At 39.5% G+C, this 26,248-nt stretch overlaps 1 protein-coding gene and 1 long non-coding RNA gene across 3 annotated transcripts in view; both read right to left on the minus strand.

Moving 5' to 3' along the window:
- Nucleotides 1-26,248, minus strand: part of LOC146499732 (copine-8) — a 134,943-nt gene that overhangs the window by 83,894 nt on the left and 24,801 nt on the right. For both annotated transcript variants that reach the window (XM_085137749.1, XM_085137748.1), the window contains exons 2-4: nucleotides 8,120-8,160; nucleotides 5,996-6,042; nucleotides 334-437 (exon numbers count right to left, since the gene is read on the minus strand). In XM_085137749.1, coding sequence (XP_084993875.1) covers nucleotides 334-437; nucleotides 5,996-6,019 — 128 coding nt within the window. In that variant the 5' untranslated portion in view covers nucleotides 6,020-6,042; nucleotides 8,120-8,160. The remainder of the gene's footprint in view (nucleotides 1-333; nucleotides 438-5,995; nucleotides 6,043-8,119; nucleotides 8,161-26,248) is intronic.
- Nucleotides 8,468-16,613, minus strand: LOC146499735 (uncharacterized). The gene is made up of 2 exons (XR_014870165.1): nucleotides 15,888-16,613; nucleotides 8,468-15,853 (listed from the first exon to the last, which is right to left on the minus strand). It is a non-coding gene; the product is annotated as an uncharacterized LOC146499735 (long non-coding RNA).

Below are 26,248 nucleotides of genomic sequence, written 5' to 3' on the forward strand. Positions count from 1 at the left end.
GGGCCGCTTTGAGCGTTCACGCTATAGCGCATTTGCTGTCGCATTTTATTTGTAGTGTGAACGAGCAGACAAAAAAATCGGATTTGATCAAAAAATCGGAATTGAGCATTAAGACCTGCAGTGTGAACATAGCTTTAGTGACTATGGTAAAAACAGCCACATTTACCACTTAGAATTTTTCATTTCAATACCTCTCAAAGCTTTCATGAAAGCCAAACCGATATTCAGTGAACTATAACATAATCTATATCCAGAGTCTTAAATGCAAGTTTAGGAACTAGTCATGTCACAGTGATGCAGAAACACACGCATGCACGTGTACATGTTACTTACAGGTCAAACCGGAGGTTCTGTCGTTCCTCAAAGAAGTAGTCCAGAATGAATTTCCGAACAAAGTCTGGGTTTAGCGTGTTGTCAATCACCTCTGTTCTGCCAAACTAGACAAAAAAAGAAAAGAAAAAAAAGATTAGGAGACAAACAGTTTGGAAATCATTCAACTTTTTACAGTTTACAAGTTTAAAATCTATAATATGTGAGTATACATTTCTGCAACTCGCCACGCTTAAAAGCTCTAACCTTTCCCAAATCACAGCTTTTACCAGCACTTTATGACGCTGCAGTGACTCGTGTAAATATTGTATCCACCTGCAGGTTTTTCCTCAGGAGACACATTAGGCGAGAGGCTTGTTACAGAAGAGTATGTACAGCTTTAGTGTAATGAATGCACTGCAGCTGAAGTATCAAGTCAAATGGGGTCAGTTGGGTTCCGGTTTGGCATTTAACTCAACCGGTTAATAATGCATGCAGATGACGGGCTACTCGGATCTATGAATAACTGCGAATGATTGGTGCTGAAAGAATTGCCCCCTGATTTGCATTCATGAACATTTACTGTAAAACGTATTGTTGATGGCGGCTCGATCGTAATAAAACGTGCGCGCGTTCTCCTAATAAAGTGGTGGCTGTTGGTTATTTCTACTAACTCTCGAGCACTACTACATCACAAGCCTTTCAGTTTACACTGTAAATCTTTGCGTCATTTCCAGATACCTGAACTGTACACTAGCAGGCAATTAAGGCTATGTCCACACGTACCCGGGTATTTTCGGAAACGCAGATTTTTCTATGTGTTTGCACCTTTCGTCCACACGTAAACGGCGTTTTCGGTCACTGAAAACGGAGATTTCTCAAAAAAAACTCCGGCCAGGGTGGATATTTTCTAAAACTCAGTTTTTGCATTTAGGTGTGGACGAGAAAAACGGAGAAAACGGATAAAACGCAGCGTCAAAGATGTGCGCCTTTTTTGACGTCACACTGTGCGCCACGTTATTGTTTCGGTGAAATGAATTTCTACAAAACTGTTACTGTTAATTGTACTTTCTGCAGTGTTTAAATGCTTACATACACACACACAGTTACTGTCCCTCCACACATATCACTCGGTTCTGCTTCTATGCCCCAGCTTTGTTTACTATTTCCCACCGAGGCTTCTAGACTTCTGATTGGCCAACATTTCTACACGGTTAGGAATATATCGCCACCTGTTGCTTTGGCATGTTCCTAGCAGCGTTTTCCTTCATTTCTGCCTTTACGTGTGGACGGGATTATTTTTTAAAACGAAAACGGAAATGTCACAGCATCATTAGCCTAGGCCTAATCAAGGAAACTACATTTGCACATTGAATCTCTTCCCTCACTGAATCACTCAAATCCCACAAACGACGGACTAAAAACATTTGTATTATTGCACTTTGTGTATTATGCAACACTTTGGTATTACATCCATGTCATAAATATTTTATAAGTACTGTGAGCTGTATTTAGAGTGTACACAACACTTTAATATTTTCTACTTTCCTCGACAATATTTGTAGCTACTTAGTATTTAAAAATACTTACAGGGCATTATTTTACTTCTTTTGTCTGTTGGTCTTGCCGAAATATATACTGGCAGAGGCTAGGGTGCGTACACCAAACAAGTGTTAAATGTCAGCTTTCTAACTTGTAAACCACAGCTGAAAGTAACCAAACCTTATATAAAACCATTCTTATATACACACTGTGTATATAAGACTGGTTTTAATAGAGCTAGTCTTTTTATTTTGGGGTGTGTTTAAGTTTTTTTGGCATAGGTAACGTACGTAGGCCCAGCCACCACTTGAGTCCAAATTGAAAAATCTCACCTGCTACTGGAAATGAAATTTTGTGCAGATGATTCACCGTGACCCTTTGACTTAATTAAAGTGTTACCAACAGGCTGATATTTGTGAAAAAGAAAGCAAACCCTTTGTCAATGCCAAGGTTTTATGACTCAGGATATGACAAAAAATGATTTAGTTTAGTTTAACATCCTCAGATGAACAACAACACGCGGCAGATTATAGAGCATCGTTATTTATTTAACAGAAACAAAACTGAAATGTAGAAGCTGTGCGTGAAAAACACCGCGTTATGTGATAGCTTGTAGAAACACGTTTAGCAGCAATAACTTTAGATAACAATTTTCTGACTTTATCAGTCTCTTATCATTATGGAGGAACTTTGGTCCACTCCCTTTTAAAACATCGCCTAAGATCACTGAGGTTTGTGGGTATCTGCTAATGCAAGGCTTTCAGTTCAACACCCTGATTCTTATCTACTTCAGCAATTCTGTTCTGGATTTACCGTCATTGCTTGGAATCACTGTCCTGTTGCTTTAGCTGTCGGATGGTTGCACATCTGACTGTGGAATAGGGCTGCCACGATTAGTCGACTAGTCACGATTACGTCGACGACTGATTTAACAGTCGACGCGTCGTTTGAAGCTTTGTAAGATCTCAAAAGACGCAGGAATAAGTAGTAGGATTTAAGAGTGTAATAACGGACTGAAACAGAAGATGGCAGCACTGCATGTACAAGGATGCCAGCTGCCGTTAACCCCGAAGAAGAAGAAGCTGTGTCCCAGAATTCATAGCGCAGCCCAGCTCAGTTTCCAACAATGGCGGCAGCTAGTTAGTTTTAATATTACTCTTATTATACTTTCTGGGTCACAAAATAAACATTTAACAAATTTTCAGGCGAGAATGTAGCTGTGTAAACCTCAAATATCTGCTCAGTTTATCAAGACACCACATATTTTCAAAAGCGCTCCGACGTTTTCGGAGACGTTTGTTACCCAGTAGCTCGATAGCTAACCGGGAGCAAGGCTCACTAAAGCCCGTGAGAGCACCGGACTCCAGGCAAATGTATTCAAACCCACCGCCGTCTTTTGCTACTGAGGTTAAACATGATATATAAGTCACTTAGATAACTTAAAAATGTTATTGTTTGGCTTTTTTTTTAGTATTTTATTTGTTCCTGAGTAAATCGGTTTGGCTGAGATTAAAGTTATAGTTTTTACACAGCTGAATAAAGTCAAGCAGACAGCTGATTATCAGAAGTGTGAGATGCTCGAGAATTTACTCCGGTGTCCTGTTATATTTTAGATAGCAAGGAGTTTATTAAACTTCACCGAAACAATCTGCAAATTTCATTAAAATTTAATAAACTATCATCTTGTCTTTATTTTTAGTTAGCACATACCTTAAACACTTAAAGCTGTAAGCTAATGATAGTTATATAAGAGCAGATGCTGCTGGTGCAATAAGCTGTACGTTTTACGTTCAATGGATGCATGATCTGATTAGTCGACTAATCGCAAAAATAATCGGTGACTAGTCGACTATCAAAATAATAGTTTGTGGCAGCCCTACTGTGGAATACTTTGGTGTACAGAGTTCATGGTTGGCTTGGTGACTGCAAGGAGCCCATCCCGTGTGGCTGCAAAGCAAGCAGTGGTTTGCACATTTGCTTGATAACCAAAAGGTTGCTGGTTTAATTCAAACCAGAGTAGCAATTCTCCTTTAGGGGTTGTGCTTGGAAGGGCACCCGGTGTACAGACAGAGCTACCTGCTAAGGTGACCCCTTATGATAAAGGAACAGATAAAAGTAACTTTTAAAGAAAGAAAGTGTACTTTATTGATCCCTGTGGGGAAATTCCTCTCTGCATTTAACCCATTCACTCAGTGAAGCAGTGGGCAGCCTTTGGGCGCCCGGGGAGCAGTGTGTAGGGATGGTACCTTGCTCAGGGGTACCTCAGGGTAGCTGTTCAGGGGAATCGAACCCCCAACCTTCCGATCATGGGGCCACCACTCTACCTACTGAGCGATCCCTGCCCATTTTATTGTTATGAAATTTAACCGAGCGCTGTGGAGTCTGAGATGTCAGAGCATTACATGACTGGCCTTGTGGTGAAATTGTTGGGGCATCCACTCCTGGGAAGACTAATGAATAATCTTTCTCACTGTTTCCGACATGGCCTTATAACCTTTCCCAGAAAGATGGGCAGCAAGAGCTGTTTCCGCTCGTGTCTTCCTCCTTGGAAATGTGGCAACACATACCTGAATGTTCCAGACCAGCAAACTGCCAAAAAGCTGTGTTCTCTTAGACACAGTTAAGCTTGTCGATGATCAGCTGATTAGCAGCACATGACTGCTATCCACCTTTGTAATTACTATTCTTATTTCCTTTTGCAATCTGACTTGGCTTGTGTTACACAGATAACAACAATGTATAATATATTGTGGTGTTGTTGTTGTTCATTTGAGGTTGTATGTAATAATTTTAGAACCTGCTAAGGATCAGATCATGTTTTTTATTATGTACTGAGGCATAAAATGTTCAAATTAAAGAGAGTACACTTTAATTTTCAAATAACAGCTGTTCTGATATCAAAGGTTTTTAAGGTAGACTGTTTTCTTGGATTTGGTAAATGTTTAAATATGCAATTGTAACTCTCTGATGCCACCTTAAAACCTGTAGTCGGTAAACAGGAAGTAAGTCTGTGAATTAAGGAGAAGGCATCAGTGTTGACAACTTAGCGACTTTGTCGCTATATTTAGCGAGTTTTCAGACCCCCTAGCGACTTTTTTTCTAAAAAAAAGTCGCTAAAAAAAGACGTGAAAGACATTACAAAAAACAATAATTGCTAAAATAAATTTAATTTGTAGTTCTAAATAAATTCTAAATGCATTTAGGACGTTTTTTGCTCACTTTATGTCTCGTCCACGATGTTATTTCTCTCTCCAGCAGCGTAGGTTACAATTACATTAGCATGACCAATTATGCAAATTAGGTGATGACGTCATTTAGCGACTTCTAGCGACTTTTAGGACAACCAATAGCAATTTTCCTTACTGAGGAGTTGGCAACACTGGAAGGCATGTGCAGCATGGTGGCCTTAGCCAGATAAATCCAGTGGCATCCACATACATCCCATGCCTTTGGTAGCATTGTGGGTATGTATAGACTTGTTTTATATTTTATGTGCATGTATAGACCACTTTCTTTCAAGTAAGTTCATTTTTCTGTAAGTATAATGATAAAACCAATCTTATGCAGTTTACGCTAGCAATCGCTTATGGATCGCTTATAAAGGGGAATGACAAACGAATTGGAGGCATTCATTATAGCAAGACTTGTTAAAATCATAATTTGATGTTTGTATTTGAGTTAAAAAGGGAAGTAATTCATATGAACATTGCATGTTGACATATTAAAAAACTGGGTTAATATATTTTCATCGTTATATATGTACATGGTGAATAAGTACAGTGTTTATGCCTTGTACTGTTTGTTACAGTTTCACCTTTCCCTGTGTCAATAAACCTGTGAACAGGGAATCGTGTCATCAGAGTCTTGATGTGGGGAAGGAGTTTAGCTGACTGCCCAACCACAGCAGAGGCAGTACAACAGCAAATAGTAAATGAAAGCTAGTAAATAAAGGCTGTCACACTCAGTTGAAGAGGACTTCATCCTATCATTTAGTTTTGTTTGACCAATTTCAGCCAATTTCTAGCAACTATGTAAATACAACTCTGTTTTCTCCATAGTGTGTACATGGAAAGATAGCAGTGAAGTGGACAGAAGTTTAATAAAATGGAAGGAAATGTTTCAAACCCGGTTTGCACACACTCACCTCTCTCCACTCCCTGTTGCCCATGGCTTGTGTGTAGAGTACACATACTGTAAAAAGAGGCACATAAACAGAGGTTTTAATCATTAACTCCTTACTAACACTCACTTAGCAACTGCCCAGCCTTTTTAGTCAGTGTCTACCTTATAATCATGTATAATATATAAGAAACAGGCAAGCAGTCTAAATAAATATTATTATATTGGTATTTGCAACCACCTTTTAACTATCTGACAGGTTGGCTGACTAACGGATGAATAGGAGAGCCTTACTTCATCAGACAGCAAGCAAATGAAATCAAAAAAGAAATCAAATGTCATGGTATTTCATGGATCCATTAGAATATGACTGATAAGCCATAAATGCTTGAATTAGAAATATATATTAAAAAAAGAAAAACATCAAAGTGTCTAATAGTGTTATTCACGAGTCCCGAATATGTGCATTATATTCGCCGGCTTCAGATTGTGAAAGACATCATTTCGGGTGATTATGCAATTTCTCGAAACAAGAGAGTTCTCTGAAAAGCAAATTACGCAGCTCGCTCATCGTATACTTCATTCCTCGAGGCCTTTGATGTTCTTTGATAAGGATATGTACACATCCAAACACCCACGCAGACACATAAAATGTTGATTTTGCGTCTGACAGACAAACACTGGGGATACTTTTGGAGGGAACAGAAAGATTTAAACTTCGTTTGCCTGTATGTATCACTGCTCTTTCGATTTTTTAGGTATTTTTTTTACCACCGAGTGACATATCCAAGGTGTCGTTCAATTTTCAGGAACTTTGACATCCTGTTTTCCCTCTCTCCTTCACCTCCTTGCTCCTTCCTCCTGTCAGGCTGCTTCATATCAGGGGGCTAAAGTCAGTGAGCTCAGCATAATCACAGGAGCTACTCAGCATAAAAGCAGTACTAAATTTATGGTTAATGCTCATGCTTCCTGCTCCTAATCACTGTCATCTTCATCACTGTACTCATCACTGCCATCCCCGTCACCTTGAGTCATTTTTAATCCATGCACGTGGGAATGTGCTGACATGCTCTGTTTTGCTTGCTGACTACGTGTGTGTGTGTGTGTGTATTAGTGGTTCACTACAATAGTCATCGCAATATCTTATTTTTATGATATGACAACAATCGCTGTTTCACCCTACCCTCACTCCCAATGCACACTCCTCATGTGACTCATGCAAACAAATAATGTGAATAAATGTCTTTTAATTTTTTATTTTTTCATCTCTAGTAATTTAAAATCTTGCCAACAAATATTTTCTTGCTGCATTTTATTTTGAAAACTAGAAAAGCAACTTTTCAGCGTCAAACTTCCAGCTTATTCGTGTAACACTGGCATCAGGTCGGTACTGCAGAACTGTAAAAATGTGGATTGGTGTATCCCTAGATACTCCTCTTTGTAGCATTAAGAATAACTAAACAATGAAATATAAGTTTTAAATATCTTTTTCTTGGCGTGAGCTTAGTTTTCATATTGGACAGCAGGCAAGGTGACACTGAAGTATGGCTGCTTGAAGTAAATATGCTTTGCCTTCTTAAAAAGAAACAAGATATTCAAGTACTTTTTTATGCAGTCCCTGCTTAAACTGTCTGCAGACACATTTGTCAAGCCAGCGCTGAAGCCCTCCTTCAACTTTATGCAGTAGCCCTGACTGTGTTATTACATTTATTTTAGCTGTGGGAAGAGGAGCGTGAGAATTGCCGCCCATTCTGTGAATCTATAGGAAGAAGCTTTCAAGCTCTCAGGCTTTGTGTATTAGTCAGCCGTGCCTCAAGCCAAGACAACATATTTAGTGAGAAAATACTCAAACACAGATTGAGTCACAGCAAAAGAAATGAGCTTCGTTCATCTCCAAATTAATTGTTTATTTCATTTCCTTACAGCGCTCCCATAGCCGTTACTTTTCCCCAGTTTTTTCTCATGTATTCCTAACACTGTTTTTTTTTGTTTCCTTTCTTTATGCAAATCAAATGAAAAGCTTACAGACACATCATGGAAATCATCAAGGAATCCCCTTTGTTTCCTCTTTATATTTCACTGACGCAGTGAAAAATATAAAACTAACTAAAACGTGTTCTTAGTGAGTGACAGAGAGGTGTCGTCTTACTTGGGTCTGATTTGGAGAAGGTGTCCCTATCCAGCAGGTTTCTGTGGAGACACAATATGGGAAATAATTAGAAACACAGTTGCCTTGGAGAATGAATCCACGCTAACACACCGACTATTTATGTTCCTGGCTTCACATTGTGTTTACAGTAAACCTGCGAAACGTCCTGATGAGGTGCAGGAGTACAAAAAATATAACATGCAAAGTGCTGTGTATACCACGGTTTTCACCATGCTGCGCGTACTGCTTATAGTTACAGTTAACATATACAGTACAGACAAAGATAACCCGAGTAATTACAAAATGCAGCTTTTGAATGATGATTTTATTTATTAAGGGAAAACAATAGCAGAATTGTTTTAATTCAGCCACACTGGAGGGTTCCTGAGCATGAATGGCCGGTTTATGGTTATACCAAAGAATCTCAATCGGATCAAGTCTTCGTTTTGCTTTTTGAGACATTGAGAAGATCTGCTGGTCTGCTTTGGTTCATTGTCCCCGCTGCATAACCCAAGTGCGCATGAGCTTCAGAGCATGAACGGATGATCGGCCATACTCCTTCAGGATTTTCTGTAAGTCGTCCTGAAGCAGCAAAGCTACGGAGCCCCGCAGGGGACATGGGAGGGAAAAAAAAATTAAGACGAACTTTTGCGAGATCTCGCAAAACAAACTCGGGATCTCGCAAAAGTTTTAGCCGCATTCTTCGGAGGCCGCCAGCTCGAAGCCGACCGGGAGGCAGTGTTGCCAACTTAGCGACTTTGTCGCTATATTTAGCGAGTTTTCAGACCCCCTAGCGACTTTTTTTCTATAAAAAGTCGCTAAAAAAAGACGTGAAAGACATTACAAAAAACAATAATTGCTAAAAGAAATTTAATTTGTAGTTCTAAATAAATTCTAACTGCATTTAGGACGTTTTTTGCTCACTTTATGTCTCTTCCACGATGTTATTTCTCTCTCCAGCAGCGTAGGTTACAATTACATTAGCATGACCAATTATGCAAATTAGGTGATGACGTCATTTAGCGACTTCTAGCGACTTTTAGGACAACCAATAGCGATTTTCCTTACTGAGGAGTTGGCAACACTGCCGGGAGGTCCAGGCACGATGTGCCGAGAAAGCGGCGTTCCTCCCGGCTGTAGTAGGTCTCGACCTCCCGTTAGCTTCGAGCTAATGGGTGTCAGATCTCCGAAAACGATGTCTTGTAAACCGAGCAGGTATCTGACGTTTACACAACTACATTCACGCCTCAAAATATCTTAAAAGTGTATTTTGTGACCCAGAAAGAGTAATATTACAACTAAGTAGCTGCCGCCATTGTTGGAATTCAACTTTTGCGAGATCCCGCAAAAGTCCGTCTTAATTTTTTTTTCTCCCATGTCCCCTGCGGGGCTCCGTACAAAGCAGCCCCAGATTATCACACTACCACCACCACGTTTGACCGATGCTTTGATGTACTTTGTATTAAATGCTGTGTTCGTTTCATGTCAGATTTAACAAGACACAAACCTTCCAAAAAGTTCAACTTATTCTCATCGGTCCACAAACTGACTCCACATTTTTCAAAAAGTCTTCAGGATCTAAATTTTTTCTTGGCAGATGTGAGGCGAGCCTTTATGTTCTCTTCGGTCAGCAGTGGTTTTTACTCCCATGGCCGTTTTTGATCAAGTCTCTTGCTTATTGTTGAATCATGAACTCTGACCTTAACTGAGGCCTGCAATTCTTTAAATATTGTTCTGGGGTCTTTTGTGACTTCCTGGATAAGTTGTTGCACCTGCACTCTTGGAGGATTTTTGGTACTCTAGGCTGGCCGATCCTCGAAAGCTTCACGACTGTTCCAGATTTTCTTCCTTTGTGGATAACGGCTGTCTCCATGGTTCTCTGGGAGTCGCAACACTTTATTTAAGTGATTTCTTAATTTGCTAGCAGTAATCAGGCCTGGGTGTGGCTAGTGAAACTGAAAGTTTTCCCAAAAAACATAGTGAATCCAAATGAATATGATTTATTAAGGAGGGCAATAACTTTTTCACATAGGGTCAGGCATGTTTGGATATTTTTCCCCCCTAAATAAATCAAGTTATTTGAAAATTGTGTTTTATATTTACTCTGGTATATTTTTTTCTAATATAAAACACATTTTGATTATCTGGAACATGTAAGTGTGACAAATATGCAAAAAACGAAGAAATCAGGAATCATGGCAAATATTTTTTCACAGCACTACCAAACTCAAACGCTTTAAGTCTGAAAATGCACGTATTATTATCCTCCACGTCAAATACCTGAAAACCTTTTGATGGTTACATCAACATTTAGAGAATAAATCCACAATAACAACACAACCGCTAGTTTATACAACTAATAATAGAAGTTCAAACTTTTAATGGGAATTCAGTCTTTATGGTGCTTCACTCCTTGCTTCAAAAACACCAAGTTTTAACTAATCTTCTCAGTGATGACTCATTGTAGTGTGCAGCCCTCCAAACTTGTGTTTCAGCCAAGATGGGCATTAATACAACCATGAAGAATTTATGCCCCCCCCCCCCAACAAAGAAAAAAGGTGGGCTGATATAAAAACAGCATGACAGCTTATGATTACTTCTGATTTCTGAATAATAAGATGGAGGATGCTGAGGATAGTCGCACCTGGAGAGGAGAGAAGACGAGTTCAGAGAGCAGAACAGGACACGCAGGATCACTAACTTGTCACTTTGGTGAAATCAGCCTGTACAGAGCTCTGCAGGAATAGAAATCTTCTTCCCAGTCACTCTAATCCATGTGACATGCCCCAGCTGCACAAAGGGCATGAAAGATATGGATAATGTTTCCCATCATCCATCATTTCCCAGGGCTTGTGGCGGACTTTTAAAGGCTCTAAGACAAAGCCCTGAAACCATCGACGGCTTAAGAGTATCAAGGCTGCGAGCTGCTTTCCAGTACCAGCGTTGCTGTCACAGTTTTGTTTCTTTCAGCTTACTTCTCTCTCTGTTTCTGTACTTACACCTCTCTGTCTTTCTTTCATGTGAACCTATCAACACAATCTATGACATTTTTCTCTCTGTCTCACTCTTGCATTTGCTCTAAAAGCAAAAAATCCCCAACCTCTTGGTATCCCGGCGGTCCTTCCTGCTTGTTTGCTTCTCAGCTCACTCTGTCCCTCATTTGAAAATTGTAGCCTCACTTATGTCAGAGCATTTACTGCAAATGCAGCACACATAATGATTTGTTGTCACTCTGACGCGGTTATTTGAACTCGAGTATGTCAAATTACAGGTTTCAGGTCATATTTCTGTTTGAGTTTCCTCCCATAATCCACAGACACACAACTCATTTATATGTCTAATTGCTTGTTTTGTTGTCTGTCCATGGTGTGACTACACCGGCCTCCCCAGTGACCATTTCTACACGACCACAACAATCCAGCTGAGATGTTTACAGGGCGGGAACAAGTCCACCCATAATCCTTCAGCAAAGCAAATGACTCAGGCTATGTCCACACGTACACGGGTATTTTTAAAAAATAATCCCGTCCACACGTAAAGGCAGAAATGAAGGAAAACGCTGCTAGGAACATGCCAAAGCAACAGGTGGCGATATATTCCTAACCGTGCAGAAATGTTGGCCAATCAGAAGTCTAGAAGCCTCGGTGGGAAATAGTAAACAAAGCTGGGGCATAGAAGCAGAACCGAGTCGTATGTGTGGAGGGACAGTAACTGTGTGTGTATATGTAAGCATTTAAACACTGCAGAGAACAATTAACAGTAACAGTATTGTAGAAATTCATTTCACCGAAACAATAACGTGGCGCACACTGTGACGTCAAAAAAGGCGCACATCTTTGACGCTGTGTTTTCTCCGTTTTTCTCGTCCACACCTAAATGCAAAAACTGAGTTTTAGAAATCTCAGTTTTCAGTGACTAAAAATGCCGTTTACGTGTGGACGAAAGGTGCAAACGCATAGAAAAATCTGCGTTTTCAAAAATACCCGGGTACGTGTGGACGTAGCCTGAAGCTACTCCTTTAGGTACAAAACACCTCCGGTTACAACGATTAACCCCGTTCAACATAACAAGAAAATATTCTGTGGTCTGTTGCAGGTGAACACAAACTCTGTGTCTCTGATCAGCACGTCTGTCTATTACAAAAAGATTTAAAAACGTGAGTCAGATATTTTTATGTCTCCACAAATGCCACCATTCAACACGGGATATTTTCAGCAACACAAAATCTGCTCTTTGTGGATACACGCCTAGACACCAGCCTAAATCTAGTTTGTCAAAAATGCGCTCACAGCTGAGCTGCACTATTTAGGCTAACCAACATTACTAGATCTCACATGTCAGAAAGATTATTTTTGCTAATGAATTGTGTGCTTTGAATTCTTTTTAGATCACTGAAGTTATTCTTGCTGATTGAAAACTAAAGTGGCAGTTTAATGGATTTTAAATGGGCTGATTTTAACTGCATCAGTCAGCACATAAAATTGAGAATGATAAAAATGAGACTGTACTGTCAAATGACACAACAAGTGTATTGGTCATAGTCCCTTTCACAATAAAGTAAATAACTATATAAGCATTGCTGTTTTGATCTAGCTGGTAGGTGCTGTTGCTTAAAAACCTTAGAAATTGTCTGATTTTAGAAGACAGCAATGAAAAAACTTTATGTTTTTAACTAAAACAAGCAAACTAAAAAGTGCAGTTGTTCTGTGTTTTACTGGGCTTCACATGAATAACTCACTCCTATTTATTTATAATGAAAACATGCACTGTAATCTATAAATCAATCCAACATTGATTAATTTTGGAGGAAATGTCAAATAGTGCAGCAATATAAATTCTCCTCAGGCCTGTTTGTGTTGTCGACAGGAAATAAAATCCAAGTACATTTATTTCCAAAGATTTTAAAGCAAATAAACTGGATGAACTGCAAGTAAGAAACTAAATCGGCACCATTAATGCAAATATCTGATCAACCTAAGTTCAAACTCAGCATGACAATGGAGAAACAGGGTGCTTTAAGTGACTTTAAATTAGGGCTGTGCAATATGACCAAAATCTCATATCCCAATAGAAGACATTTATCGTCCGATAACAATATAAATCACAAAAATTTTACACTTTCTGTAAATTCTGTGAATCTCGGCCAGCTCGACTTGCGTGAAGTGTTTTCAGCTGGTGTCGTGTACCTGGAGTCGAGTGTTTTGACCGATGCATGAAACGATACATTTTTAGACATAAGTTGTAACGGCTGCCATTTTCTTTGTGAGTATTTATTACACGGCGTGCTGCGGGGAAAAGCCTGTTCTAACGTTGGAGTCTCAGCTTTATTTGGAGCACCTGACGGCTCTCTTTTGCTTCTCATTAGTAACCTCTCTCCATACTCTTTTACGTGACTCTTGCGTAGGTGGTAGAAAGTCCGTGTCAGACTTTTCATAACCAAAGCATGTCCATGCTGTCACAATCCTGGGTCTTATGACCCAGTGTTTTGAGTTTTAGTTCTTTTGATGTTTATAGTGTATGTTTAAGCTTATTAGGTTTCCTATGTTCATTTGCTTATTAGTTCCCCCTTGTGTTTTCAACCCCTGTGAAGTCTCCCTTGCCCTTCGTGTGTTTCATGTCTGTGTGTCTTATGTTGTCATGTCTGCGTCTCATTATATTTCCTGTTTTATTTTGAAGGGGTCCGGTGTTCCTATGTTCAATGTTTTTAGTTTTACTCTCTCCTTGTGACGTCGTTATGTTCATGTGTGTCAGCTGTTTCTCCATGTGTTACCACTTCCCTCATTATCCTCCTGTGTGTATTTAGTCCGTGTGCTTTCAGTCATTCTTTATCAGGTCGTCTGCTCATCCATGTCACAACTTCAGGTATCTATGTCAGTTCACCATGTTTAAGGTTTTTTCATGTTTACTTTTAGTTCACCCAGTTTAGGTTATTGTTTAGTTTCACCAATGCTCTTTTGTTTGTACCCTTTTTGCTAGCCTCAATAAACGGCTTGTTTTTTGTTAAATCCACGCCACGTTCAGTTTTTGGTCTGCGTTTGAGTCCTCTTTTGCAAACACATACAGTCTGCCCCAGCCAGATTGTGACACATGCTACAGAGGTAGCCCCTCGTTTAGAAATAAGGTCCTCAATTTGTTTTGACTGGTCTTTCTGTTTGTCATCGTTTCAGTTTATTTTGAAAAATCTCAACAGGGTCTTCCGCTTTATTGTGAAAGGTTTATGTGGAAAATAAACAAGCGGACGGCGGAGCAACACGCTGGGTTTACCGTCGTTGTAAAAACAGTCGCTTATCCATCAGTAGTTTGGTTATTTTAAATATAAGAGAAAGAAGTTTAAGAAATAAATATAGCCACTACAGTGACCATCAAAACAATGAAAAAATATTGCTGTAAACGGTTGATTTTGCGACACCACAAAACAAACAGTGTTGGGTAAGTTACTTTAAAAAAGTAATTAATTACTAATTACTTAGTCAATATTGTATTTAAAATACTTATCTAATTACTGTGTCAGAAAAGTAACTTAATTACTCAATAAGTAATTTAACTAAATACTGTTTAAAATCCCTATAAACCTTGAGTGGAAAAACAATAGAAATTAAAGTCTTTAAATAATAAATACATTTTTTTAAAGACAGAGACTCTACAGTACGCAGCGGTAGCATCTCTTCCACAATGTCGCCTGAAATCATTTTTTAGCTCACCTTCAGACGCTTTCTGTGCTGCGGAAGTAAAATCAGGTTTTGCCTGCTTAGCAGGAGTTGCCGCGGTGTTATCCATGGATGATGAACAAGGATCACTCAGAAGTGTTCGTCTCTGCTCTCGTGTCAGGCGCTTCGGTAGATTACTCCTGCTATTAACAACGGCCGATAGTTTTTTTTTTCTCCCCACGACATAGCTTACATATTACTGTAATATTCTTGTCTGCTTGTTTCAGAGAAGTGAAGAGACGGGAATATGTCCACTTCATAAAACAGCCACACGCTTCAGCCGAGTCCGACATCGTCCGCTTTATAATACGACTATGCAGCAAACTGGCGCAAAATGACGTGCAGCTGCACTACAGCGATGTTAAAGCGGCAGAGTTTACTTCTACGTTTAGAAGATAAATTATTGAAATTAAATAATGATATTCAGCGAGTTTAATTATTTTACAATGTAACGCAAGTACATTTAATTACAACTGTAATTAAAATACCTAAAAATGAACAGTATTTAGTTACTCTACTTTTTCAGTGGAAAAGTAATTTAATTACAGTAACGCATTACACCCAACACTGAAAACAAACGATAGCGTAATATGAAATGATAGATGTTTTCATATAGTCATCCGATACATATCGTTATATCATCCCACTGCAGGGCAACCTGCCACTGCATGTGGCAAATAAAATTTGAACTTGAACTTGACTGCTGGTGCCAAACAGGCTACTCTCAGGATTTGACAAACTGCTGGGATTTTCCTAAACAAACACGTCTAGGTAGTGCTGGGCGATATGACAATATATATCATGTGGATGATAGAAAAATGTCTATCGTGCCATTTGTCTTCTATCATTTCTAACCTAATTTTATAAACTATTAAATGAAATATACCATTAAATAGCCTGTGGCAAATATATTAGTGTTGTCTTCTCACTATACATACTCTTAACTTTATGCAAGAGAAAATAAAGTATGAAAAAATGATATTTTTTGCAAAGAAACTCCGTCTTGTGGTTTTGCGACATGGTGCTGCTTTACGTGCACCCGGATTTGCGACATGCTTTACGGTAACTCAAAACGATGGATGTGCGACAGGTTGCAGTTTCATGCCCGGACATGCAACAGGCAGAGACAGCTACACAGGAAGCCCAAGAAGAAGCACTTTTACCGAAAAGAGGGGGTACGTCTGTGATTTGGTTACATTTTGGGTTCAACAGCACCAACACGGAGCAGAAGACGCCCATTTGCAAGCAGCGCTATAAAACTATTCCTGCACCCGATGGCAACACAACAAATCTCTCCTATCACCTACAGAAGGTCCACGAAAAAGAATGCTAAATCTGAGCTAAACCAAGTTATGGAACGACGGGGGCAAGTTGGGAAAAGAAAAACTATACCAGCTGAAGATACAGCAGTCTTTCACACAAGGCCCTTATAAGAAAACGTCCCAGCGCCCAACAAATCACAGGAGCCATCTCGTGTTACATTTGTAAAGGCATGGCCCCTGTTTATGTAGTTGAGAAGGACAGCTTTGGTGACCTCATCAAAGTCCTTATAAGTCGAGTCGATATGACGCATGCCGGGCCAAAGTAGAGAAGGATGTTTGCAGTGTCGTGCATTATGCCTTGACGACTGACCTATGGACGAGCAGAGATACGCAGCCCTACATGAGCGTAACCATCCATGCCATTAACAAAGACTGCTCCCTCTGCGCTCGCTGTTTACAGACTGCGTACTTTCCATATGACCACAGGTCAGCTGGTATATCGCGATATATATCGTTATCGTGATATTCCAGATGACCACAGGTCAGCTGGTATATCGCGATATATATCGTTATCGTGATATAAAATAATTCATATCGTGATAAATATTTTTTCCATATCGCCCAGCACTACGTCTAGGGTTTACAGAGAAGGGTCCGATAAAAAGAAAATATCGATTGAGCGTCAGTTTTCTCAAAGAAAATACTCGTTGATGTCAGAGGTCAGAGAGAACTCAAAAGCATTCATTACAACGACAGCACGCAGAAGAGCACCTCACACAACATATTGAACCTTGAAGCTCACGAGGAGACGAGGAGAAGAATGCTACTTGTGTCAGGTAAGAACTGAGGAATTGTTGCCTGGTTTGATGTGTCTCAATTTCTCAATTGCTGTAACATTTGCATGGTAGGGTCAGAATTTAGTATAATCAACATGAAAACAAGCATCCATTCTGCCTTAGTATTGATGTATTTTATGGTTATTTTATAGTTTTTTTCTTAGTCTTTTATTTCTAAATCCCCTTAATCATGTAACAAAGCAACTCAGCTTTGCCCTTTCTGAGCTCATGTATCTCACTGATTATACCACTGCAAGCACAACTCATTTATTTGAAAAATGAATGAGCTCATTTGAGGATTAGCACACACTTCTTTTTTTAAACAAGCAGTGCATCCGTTTTCTGAACCCTTAGGTAAACAGAGAGAAGCACAGGGAACACCGGGAAATAAATATCCTTACAAACAAAACAAATAAATAAATAAGGACACGGTAGTGACAATTATATCCTTGCCCTTCGTCAAGTCGTTTTGAAGTAACTGTGAGGCCTCACAGCAGAGCTGCTCATGCTCATTTAGCACAGTCTTTAACACTGTTTAAAGAATATTCAAAAACTCGCTTTTTTCTGATTTAGCTCATTCAAGATGGCTTCTTAAGCCGTCACACTATAACTAATCTTTACTTAACTAGGGAGAGAAGGAACAAACCATTTTCACCGTGTAACTATGGTAGCCCTGAAAGGTCAAGTTTCATTTATTTTTGTGGAGTAGGCTAGTAGGTTTACATTACCTCACAACACTTTGGCCTTCGATCCACAGACTGTATATAAAATGGTCACTGCCAATTAGTTTTGACTCCACATTTTGACGCCTCATTGTTAGTCCTCTGAGTGACACAGTATCATCTTTTCATAGCCAGCATTGAGCATATTTGGATAAGAAGGTGAAGTGCTAAGTTCACTAACGCCAGCAAGCTAGGTTAGCTAGCGACATCTCTTAATCCTGCAGGGAAACAGATACGCATACCTGCTAAGTAGTGCCCGGTAACAGATAAATAAAATGCTACAATATTAAATATCCAAGTTCAATGAGTGTTACTATTTGTCAGCTAATTGCATTTTAATGCTCTTAAAGGCACCAGCACCACAGTCAACAGCCAAAGGTGTGAAACGCAAGGCCTACTAAACTACTGGCTACAGCCCCCTGTGTGGCATGCCTGGCAATCAGCAGCAGTCGTGCCCCTAACTTTAAAGATTAACCGACTCCACACAAGTGAGAACTTAAAGAATTTCCCCAACCTACATTTTTTTATGAAGGCAGATTATGCTAGGCTATAGAGACTACCCATGTTTTTGTACGGGGCAATTAATATGCTGTTTAATATTAAGTTGGACATTTTTACAGACTCTGAGAGGTGGACTGAGATGGGCCTCAAGCAGCTGTTGGAACATCTGCAGTTTTTGGCACTAAGGTACACATTATTAGACAGCTTCATTATCTTGAGGGCACCGGGGTGCAAAAATGCTTTTTAATGCTGTAACGTTTAGAGGTGCTCGCTCTTGGAGCCATCCTCAAGTGGCCATTAGAGGAACTGCAGTTTCTGGCACTTTTTCCAGCCTTGTAGTTTGATGCTTGGTTCTTTTTTGCAAAGAGATTCATACTACTTCTGATTCATGATGTGTTGGTGACTGTCATAAAAACTCAATGGAAACTACAGGAAGAGAACTGATGCATTTAGTGATCATTAACCATTTAAATTGGCACACTGTAACGGTACCTTTAGCTGGAAATACAGTTTCTACTTCTATCTGTTACCATTTCCTGACAACTGTATTCCCAACTGGCCACAAGGGTTCAAAGTGCAGCAGCATGACCATTACTGCACATGCACCCACAAGTGCTGCATGTAGTCAGTGTTGCACATACTAAAAACAAATGTGTCACAGCCAAGATCATAACAACAGAAACAAGCCACAGTCACAGTGACAGCTATGTCATCCCATGTCTGCTGTCACAATCACAGGAGGTGACGGTGAATGGTGAATCAACTCTTCTTCTTTCGAAATAAGTTGGCCTCCTCTCGCTGTAAGCAAAAGTGTGGCGAGGCAAAGCAAAACAGCCCTCTAAGAAGTCTTATCGTGACTTTACGAATAAACCCAGACATCTGATGATGAACACACACATTTATGCTATAAAACACTCTCACCACTGCAATAATGTGTCACCATGGAGGTGTAGTTAGGGGCACATGTCCGAATAGAATATTCAAGAGTTGAATCTCATCTACAGACTGACTGCTGCTCAAAGCACATCACACATGGTGGCACTCCAAATGAGCTCCTGGGCTCCCCCTGCATGCGTATACTCTGTGAGTGTGTGTGTGTGTTTTCGTATGTGTGATTACGTTGTCAGGATTTCCACTTCAGAGGATAATGTGAATGAGTCATGGCTCACTCTTTTTCCTCTCGCTCCTTCTCTCTTTTTATCCAGAGGCAGACAGCGGAAAGCGAAAAGCTGCCATCCGAGTCACAGAGAGGTCTGCAGGAATAAAGACTCAAATAGTGTTTGTATTTTTAGCACAGAGTTTCCCAGAAACGCTCATCTCGTGGCAGCGATTTGAAATTTTGATGCTTTTATTTTTGTAATTTAAATGTGCAATATTTTGCAGTCTACGCTATGACGAAAGGAATAAAATTCTACCACTGGCAAAAAAGCGCACGTCTCATTCCCCTCTCAAAATATTGATTTGTACAATAAAGTTCCCCGAGGCTTACCACTTTGGGTATGTTTACAGCTTCCTCTCTGTGTCATTCTTCACAAACACCACCTTTGGCATCTGCTCTAGCTCCCAGTCATTCTGCTGCTGCTCAGTGATGGAGAACTCATTTTCTTGATTCCAGATCACAGAACAAATCAGAAATGTTTAAGTGAAGGAAATGCTAAACCCTTTGGTAACTTAGTTACTCCTACATTTGTTCATTCATTTTTTTTTCTTTGTGGAAATACGGTTATTAAATTACAGTAATCTTTTCGCTACCACAAAAGAACTGCTGCATTATAAATCCTGCATGCCCTACTAAAATAATCGAGATTTCAGCTGTAAAATTTACTTTTCAACTGATAAAGGTCACCTGGCCATTTTCCTGTGGCTTTGAGGTGATGGCCAGTACAGGCAGAGGACCACAGATCCTCCCAGTTTAATGACTGTGCTGTTGGACGCCTACATTTCTGCCTTTTACCAAAATCAAACGTTTAAAGCTTCAGGATTGGTTAAATGACTACAGCTGTTGTTTCTTTTCTTTATTTTTTGTACATGTATGTATGTTATGCTAATGCATTTGTGAATGCAGAGATCCCTGTTATGCACGGAAGCCCCACCCACTGGCTGTTCAGGCAGCCAATCAAAAGAAAGCTCTCAATAACAGGAAAGAGGGAAAAAAAGCTGAAACAACTGGTTTCAGAAAAGCAGATGAACTGAGGACCCGACTGGTATAAGATCAAGGTTACGTTTAAAAATCAATGAGTCATTTTTTGTGGTTCATGTAACATCTGCTCAGGAAAAAAATGCTTATTAAATACAAAACAAAAATGAGTAGCCAACAGATGATGTCGCTTTAACACTGGTTTGTTTTGAGGGTTTCTTTATTACTAGATTAGAAATGAAGCAATGAGAAGCTTTTCTTTTCTAATGTATTTCCTGCAGCCAGCACGTTGCACTAATTAAAACGCTGAACTGCATCACTGATATGTAACTAAAAGTATCATAGATATTATTAATTTACAATTCATGTAACCATTTTCTGCTGCTCATTGTGCAATATCCCATCTGCCCTCCCGTCATATTTCTTTTCAAGATTTTCTTATTTAATCACTAGTGTACATATATTTATATTTATAGATACATATATATTTAGTCTCTCTAATATTGTGCTCTTTACTATTTTTCTATTTTTTTATTTTATTTTATTATATTGTATTATATTTTCTTCTACTGTACCATACTGCTGAGTGACTGCTGCTCGTCAAACACATTTCATTGCAATGTTGACCCTGTGCTAACTTGCGTATGACAAATAAAACTGAAAACTGAAACACCAGTCCCAGTGGTATCAAATTAGTAATCACAACAAATCAACCTACAGCAGAAAAATAAATAATGAACTGCTCTGTTGATAACTCATTCATTATTTAAGCAACCTATTCCAAGCCAGCTAGTTAAGTTTAGGCACCAAAACTACTTAGTTTGAATAGGAACTATTGTGGTTTGGGTTAAAATATGCCCGTGTACAACATTAAGCTTCACACTGCAGACCTTCAGAGTATCTAGACGACACCAGTTTTTACCAATTCTCTGCAGATTTTAAAGTCCAAGCGATTAACTAAATAGTTAAAAAAAAATACAGCAAATTTACCTTATGGTGATCTCTTGGGGCATCGTCTTAGTAACATCATGTGAAGATCTCTGATTAATGTTTGCATTATTATTAACTTTACAAAACTTTACATTGTGAATATGTTACATTTATGTTCAAAATAAAACTGATGATGTGACATCATAATGTAAGTTCAATTATGTCTCTGTTATGTTAAAAAAACACATCACAGTTACAATATTCTACTTTTTTTGCAACATTACAGAAGAGTCTCTGTGCAGACTGGTTACTTTACTGGTTACTTTACTATTACTATTACTTTATTATTACTACTAATACTATTATCAGTATTTGTTGATTTAACAATACAATATTCCAATATTTTGGATGATATATCAGGGCTCGCAAAATCGCTAGACCGACGTCCCGGGGCTAGCAATTTTTCTAGTTGGGCTACCAAAATCTATCTCTGCCCTGCCCGTCGGGCTATCGTAGGAAGAAAAAATATATGTCAATGCTTTTGCATTCTTTCGGAAATGTAGCTGGGTAATTATGTCATTGGCATCGGTGAGCCAGAATTCGCACTTGTTTTTTGCTTTCACTTTGCAATCGCGCAAACTGTGTATAGAGAGCGACAACACTGATTGGTGAGTGATGATAATTTGCACCAATTCCTCTGACATCGTCTTATCAATCGTTAGCTTACTATGCAAACATAACAAGTGAAATCTCCCGCAGCTTAAACATGTGAGAGGTTGATCGTGCAGAGAATCGCTGAGCGTTATGTGAGCCAAATAAGACAGGTCAGGGTGAAGAAGTGACCACAAAACGGAAAAGTTATGACAAATCAGACTATAAGGCAAAAAGAAAGTGCAGCTTTATGGTTTCATGGACAAAAGAATTTCTGTGGCTGCAATATGACGAGCTAAATAACCAGGGCTGCACATAAGTGGTCCGCAGGTGCGCATTCGCTGTCAAAATAAAAAATGCGCACAAGATAAGAAGTCGCAACGCGTGTTTGCGTACATAAGATTTTCTGGAGGAGGACAGACATTTGTTTAGAACTCTTAAAGATGTCGAAGAAGCTCCTTTAAGCAATTACTGTGATGTTCCTCCACCTCCAAAGAAATGTCAGAAGGAGTCCGAACCACAAAAGAAGCGCGTATTCTCGGAAAAGTGGTTGCAGGAGGTGAGCTGGCTTCAAACAAATGATGAACGCACAGAGATGTGGTGCAGAATGTGCCGTGAAAATCCCACTCTAGCGGACAAAAACAGCCTTTTATATGGACGCAAACGCGCGCTGCAACTTCTTATCTGGTGCGCGTCTTTTATTTTGACAGGGAATGCGCACATGCATTACAATATTATACTTTAATGTATAATATTGTAAAGGAAGCAAAACAGGAAACAAAACATCAATCAAAAAATTGCTCTCTTTTTTATTTGGGCTACTTAAATTTATTTTGGGCTTCCAAAAACTGAAGAGTCCCTGCCCGAAGGGCTACCAGGGATTTTGAAATTTTGCGAGCCCTGCATATTTTTCTTTTAGACATGAAACAAACAGATTTCCCCCACATTGTTATGTGGACTGGATTTTGTTGGATTACCATCTGCCCGACTCTGCTTGCAGTGAGTTCTATGGATGGCAAAATATTCCCCCACATGGGTGTTCATCCCATCTATCCTTTTCAATTTTTCATTCATCAGGCCATGACAAATCCAGGTACCGATAGATCAATAAATAGCTAACACCTTTCAATAACAGCTCACCGATAGGTTGGTCAGACTCTACACAGAGCAATGTTGTCACGACTGTCACGACTTACACACAGACTGGTTACTTTGCAAGAACATGACTGATGGAGGAGCAATGTTGTCACGACTTACAACATTTGACCAGATTGACTTTTTAACAAGCAGTTCTGTTTACTTTAGTTTCTTAAAATGCAACAAGAATCATATAAACAAAGTTTGTTGTTTTTATCAACTTTAGTCTCATGCTCTAACCCTCTGCTGCACAGTTTCAAAGTACAACTCACATAACACAAGCAAAAGTCACAGGCAGGTATGACAGTGCTGATCCCAGACTGCTGTCGAACCGTGCCTCCACCCTCCTGGGGGCAAACAATAGCAGTACAGTCCCCTGCCATCCCGGCCCTGCCTGTGACAGCTGTCAGTCACTGCAACAGGAAGGGGAAATCCGATATACCAGATGGATAGCAAAGACTATTTTTTAATGCTCATTTCCCACTTCAGCCATGTAAAAACACAAAGGAATAACTTATTTAAAAAACACGGGGGAAGGCAGGGGGAGAGGAGAGGTATGTCACTGTGACAGACACAGAGAGAGAGGGTGAAGCAGCATCTCCAGCTAATGTGACAGCCCCCTAATTATATGATGAAGCTTCAATGTGGGGTCAGAGGGGGGGTTATTGCTCTTTGTCTCCTACCGACACAAACTGGAGACACACTCCTGTGAATTTGCTCATCGGGGGGTGGTGCTGGTCGAAAGCTGCACGATAGCAGGAGTGTGGGGACAGTTACCATGGCAACTGCCGAGAGCCAATTGGGACCACTTGACTGAGTTGACTGACAGTTGCTGTATTGCGTTGTTTTTGCGCCCGACTCAACGAGCGGAGGGATGGCATCGGTGATGAGATACGCGTGTCGCTCACCTTCCCCACCTTCGTTTTTCTCACCTCCACTCTTGGGTCTCAGCCTCACCTTCCCTTTGATCTATTTTCTTCCACCCCTACGTCCTTTTCCCGCTTCCCCTCTTCATCTCCCCCCTCCTATTTTTAAATGAACAAACACATTCCTAGTGCCGGCTTCAGAGGCCGCGTCCCGGACAGTGTGTTACCTCTACAACGCAGCAGCAAAACCCCTTGGGAACCTTGCAAGCCTGTCCAATGTTACAGAAATAAATTGGGTTTTTAGCCCACTCGATGAGGGCAGAGAGAGGAGAGGAGAGGAGAGGAGAGAGCACTACACTGGGAAAAACACAGGTGTTGAGTGAAAGAGTTACATACTGAGAAAAAAAGAAAAACAGCAATCCATCTAATTATCCGTCCCAAACTGTGAAAGCAGCAGCAAGCGGAAGCTTTTGTGTGTGTGTGTGTGTTTCAGACTGTGTCTTAATCTGCTCTATTTCTGTCGTTTGGACTCTATTTGCAGTCCAGGCTTAACCACGGGCACAGAGAAAGAGAGAAAAGTTGAGAGGCAGAGTGTGAAAAGAGGAGAGGGGTTTAAAAGCCACAGAACATGGAGGTGCAGAGAGCAGCGGCGGCGCGGCGGCGGCTCAAGCTGGAGCTCTGAGGCTAAGGTTTTCTTTTTCTGTAAATGATGCCATCATCTCACCTAGGGATGCACCGATACCGATACTGTAAAATGTGTGTGTACTCATACTTGTAAAAGTTAACCGATACCAACTTATTTCATTAATCAGAGGGTGGCTTGTCATTTCTGTTGTAGTTTTTTAGATTGGCCACTAGGGGGCCAATTATTATTTTATTTATTTTATAATTTTTTATATTTTATTATTTATTTAATAATAGTTATTTTGTTTGTTTGTGTACAATATGGACACTCTGCAATAATTTAAAAGTTTAATTTATTCGCAAACCTAATTTGTATTTATTTTATTCCAAACAGAAGTGTTTATTTATTATTCTGAAAGCTCGAGACAGTGTCAATAGTTCAGTGATATTTTGTAAAATTACAATGTGGACACTCTGCAATAATTTAAAAGTTTATTTTATTCTCAAACCTAATTTGTATTTATTTTATTCCAAACAGAAGTGTTTATTTATTATTCTGAAAGCTCGAGACAGTGTCAATAGTTCAGTGATATTTTGTAAAATTACAATGTGGACACTCTGCAATAATTTAACAGAAGTGCTTATTTTTCACTTGAAATTTTTTTGTGGTCATTTTCATTAAGATTTTATTTTTATCGGCAGAGAATATAATAAAACCTGTCTTCCAATTAATTGTATTTGTGTGTGTGTGTGTGTGTGTGTGTGTGTGTGTGTGTGTGTGTGGTAGAAGTATCGTTTTTTGTACTCTGTATCGGCAAGTACTCAGATCCAAGTATCGGTATCGTATCGGTTTGAAAAAATTGGTATCGTTGCATCCCTAATCTCACCCCAAGTTTTCTTTTCAAATTTTCAATTTTGGAGCCAAAAACAGGAAATTCAAGCAACCTCGTGAATCAGTATTTACGCTTGACTTGCAGTTTTTTGTTTTTTTCTTCAGTCAGTCTAATTGTCTAATTAACTTAGAGTTTAAATGTCATTTTGGATGAAAACTACTGTAAATTTAGACAAAATATTGAACTTTTTGTCATGTTGTCATCATAATTTTTCAGATTAATATTATTTTTGCTGTTGTCGCCTCTCATAGTTGGTGCCATAGCACATTCTGGCTGTCAGTTTTTGGTAACACATTCGACAAAGAGATTTTTCCACTCCACATTTCAAACGTGGTTTCATGTAAAAATAACAGTTAACAGTTTCCTACCATCCAGTATTTAAAAAAAACACCAGCTTTAACAGTCCCATGTTATCACACATTTCCATGACACCTTACAGTGCAGAGTAATCGTTTAACCCGTGTGCAGAGTGCGCCTTATGTCAGCCTCATTATGTTGACTTTACGGTCAATTACGTGACATGATGTGACAGCAGAGTGAATGTCTTTTTCCAGGACAGGGACTCCTGGAGAAAGACTGAAATCCCGCTGTATAAATGAGGAAGCAGCTCCTCTGAGCTATACCGAATGCCCTAAACTAGAAGTATACTTAAAACAGTGCTCCGCTTCAAATGAGGAGGCTAGATTAACTGCTCCACCTCCAAATATTCCTGCTGTGATTCAACTGAATTGTATTTCTGAGATTCATTCGTTTGAGGTTAGCATCCACACCACTGTGCAGAAACTGTTTACACATTTTCTAGATAAGTACTGTTTTCCACCTTAATTACAACTTCCCATTATGTGGAGTGAGGCGTTGCCATG

This window comes from Neolamprologus multifasciatus, chromosome 17 (genome assembly GCF_963576455.1).
Source record: "Neolamprologus multifasciatus chromosome 17, fNeoMul1.2, whole genome shotgun sequence".
NCBI classification, from domain to species: Eukaryota; Metazoa; Chordata; class Actinopteri; order Cichliformes; family Cichlidae; genus Neolamprologus; species Neolamprologus multifasciatus.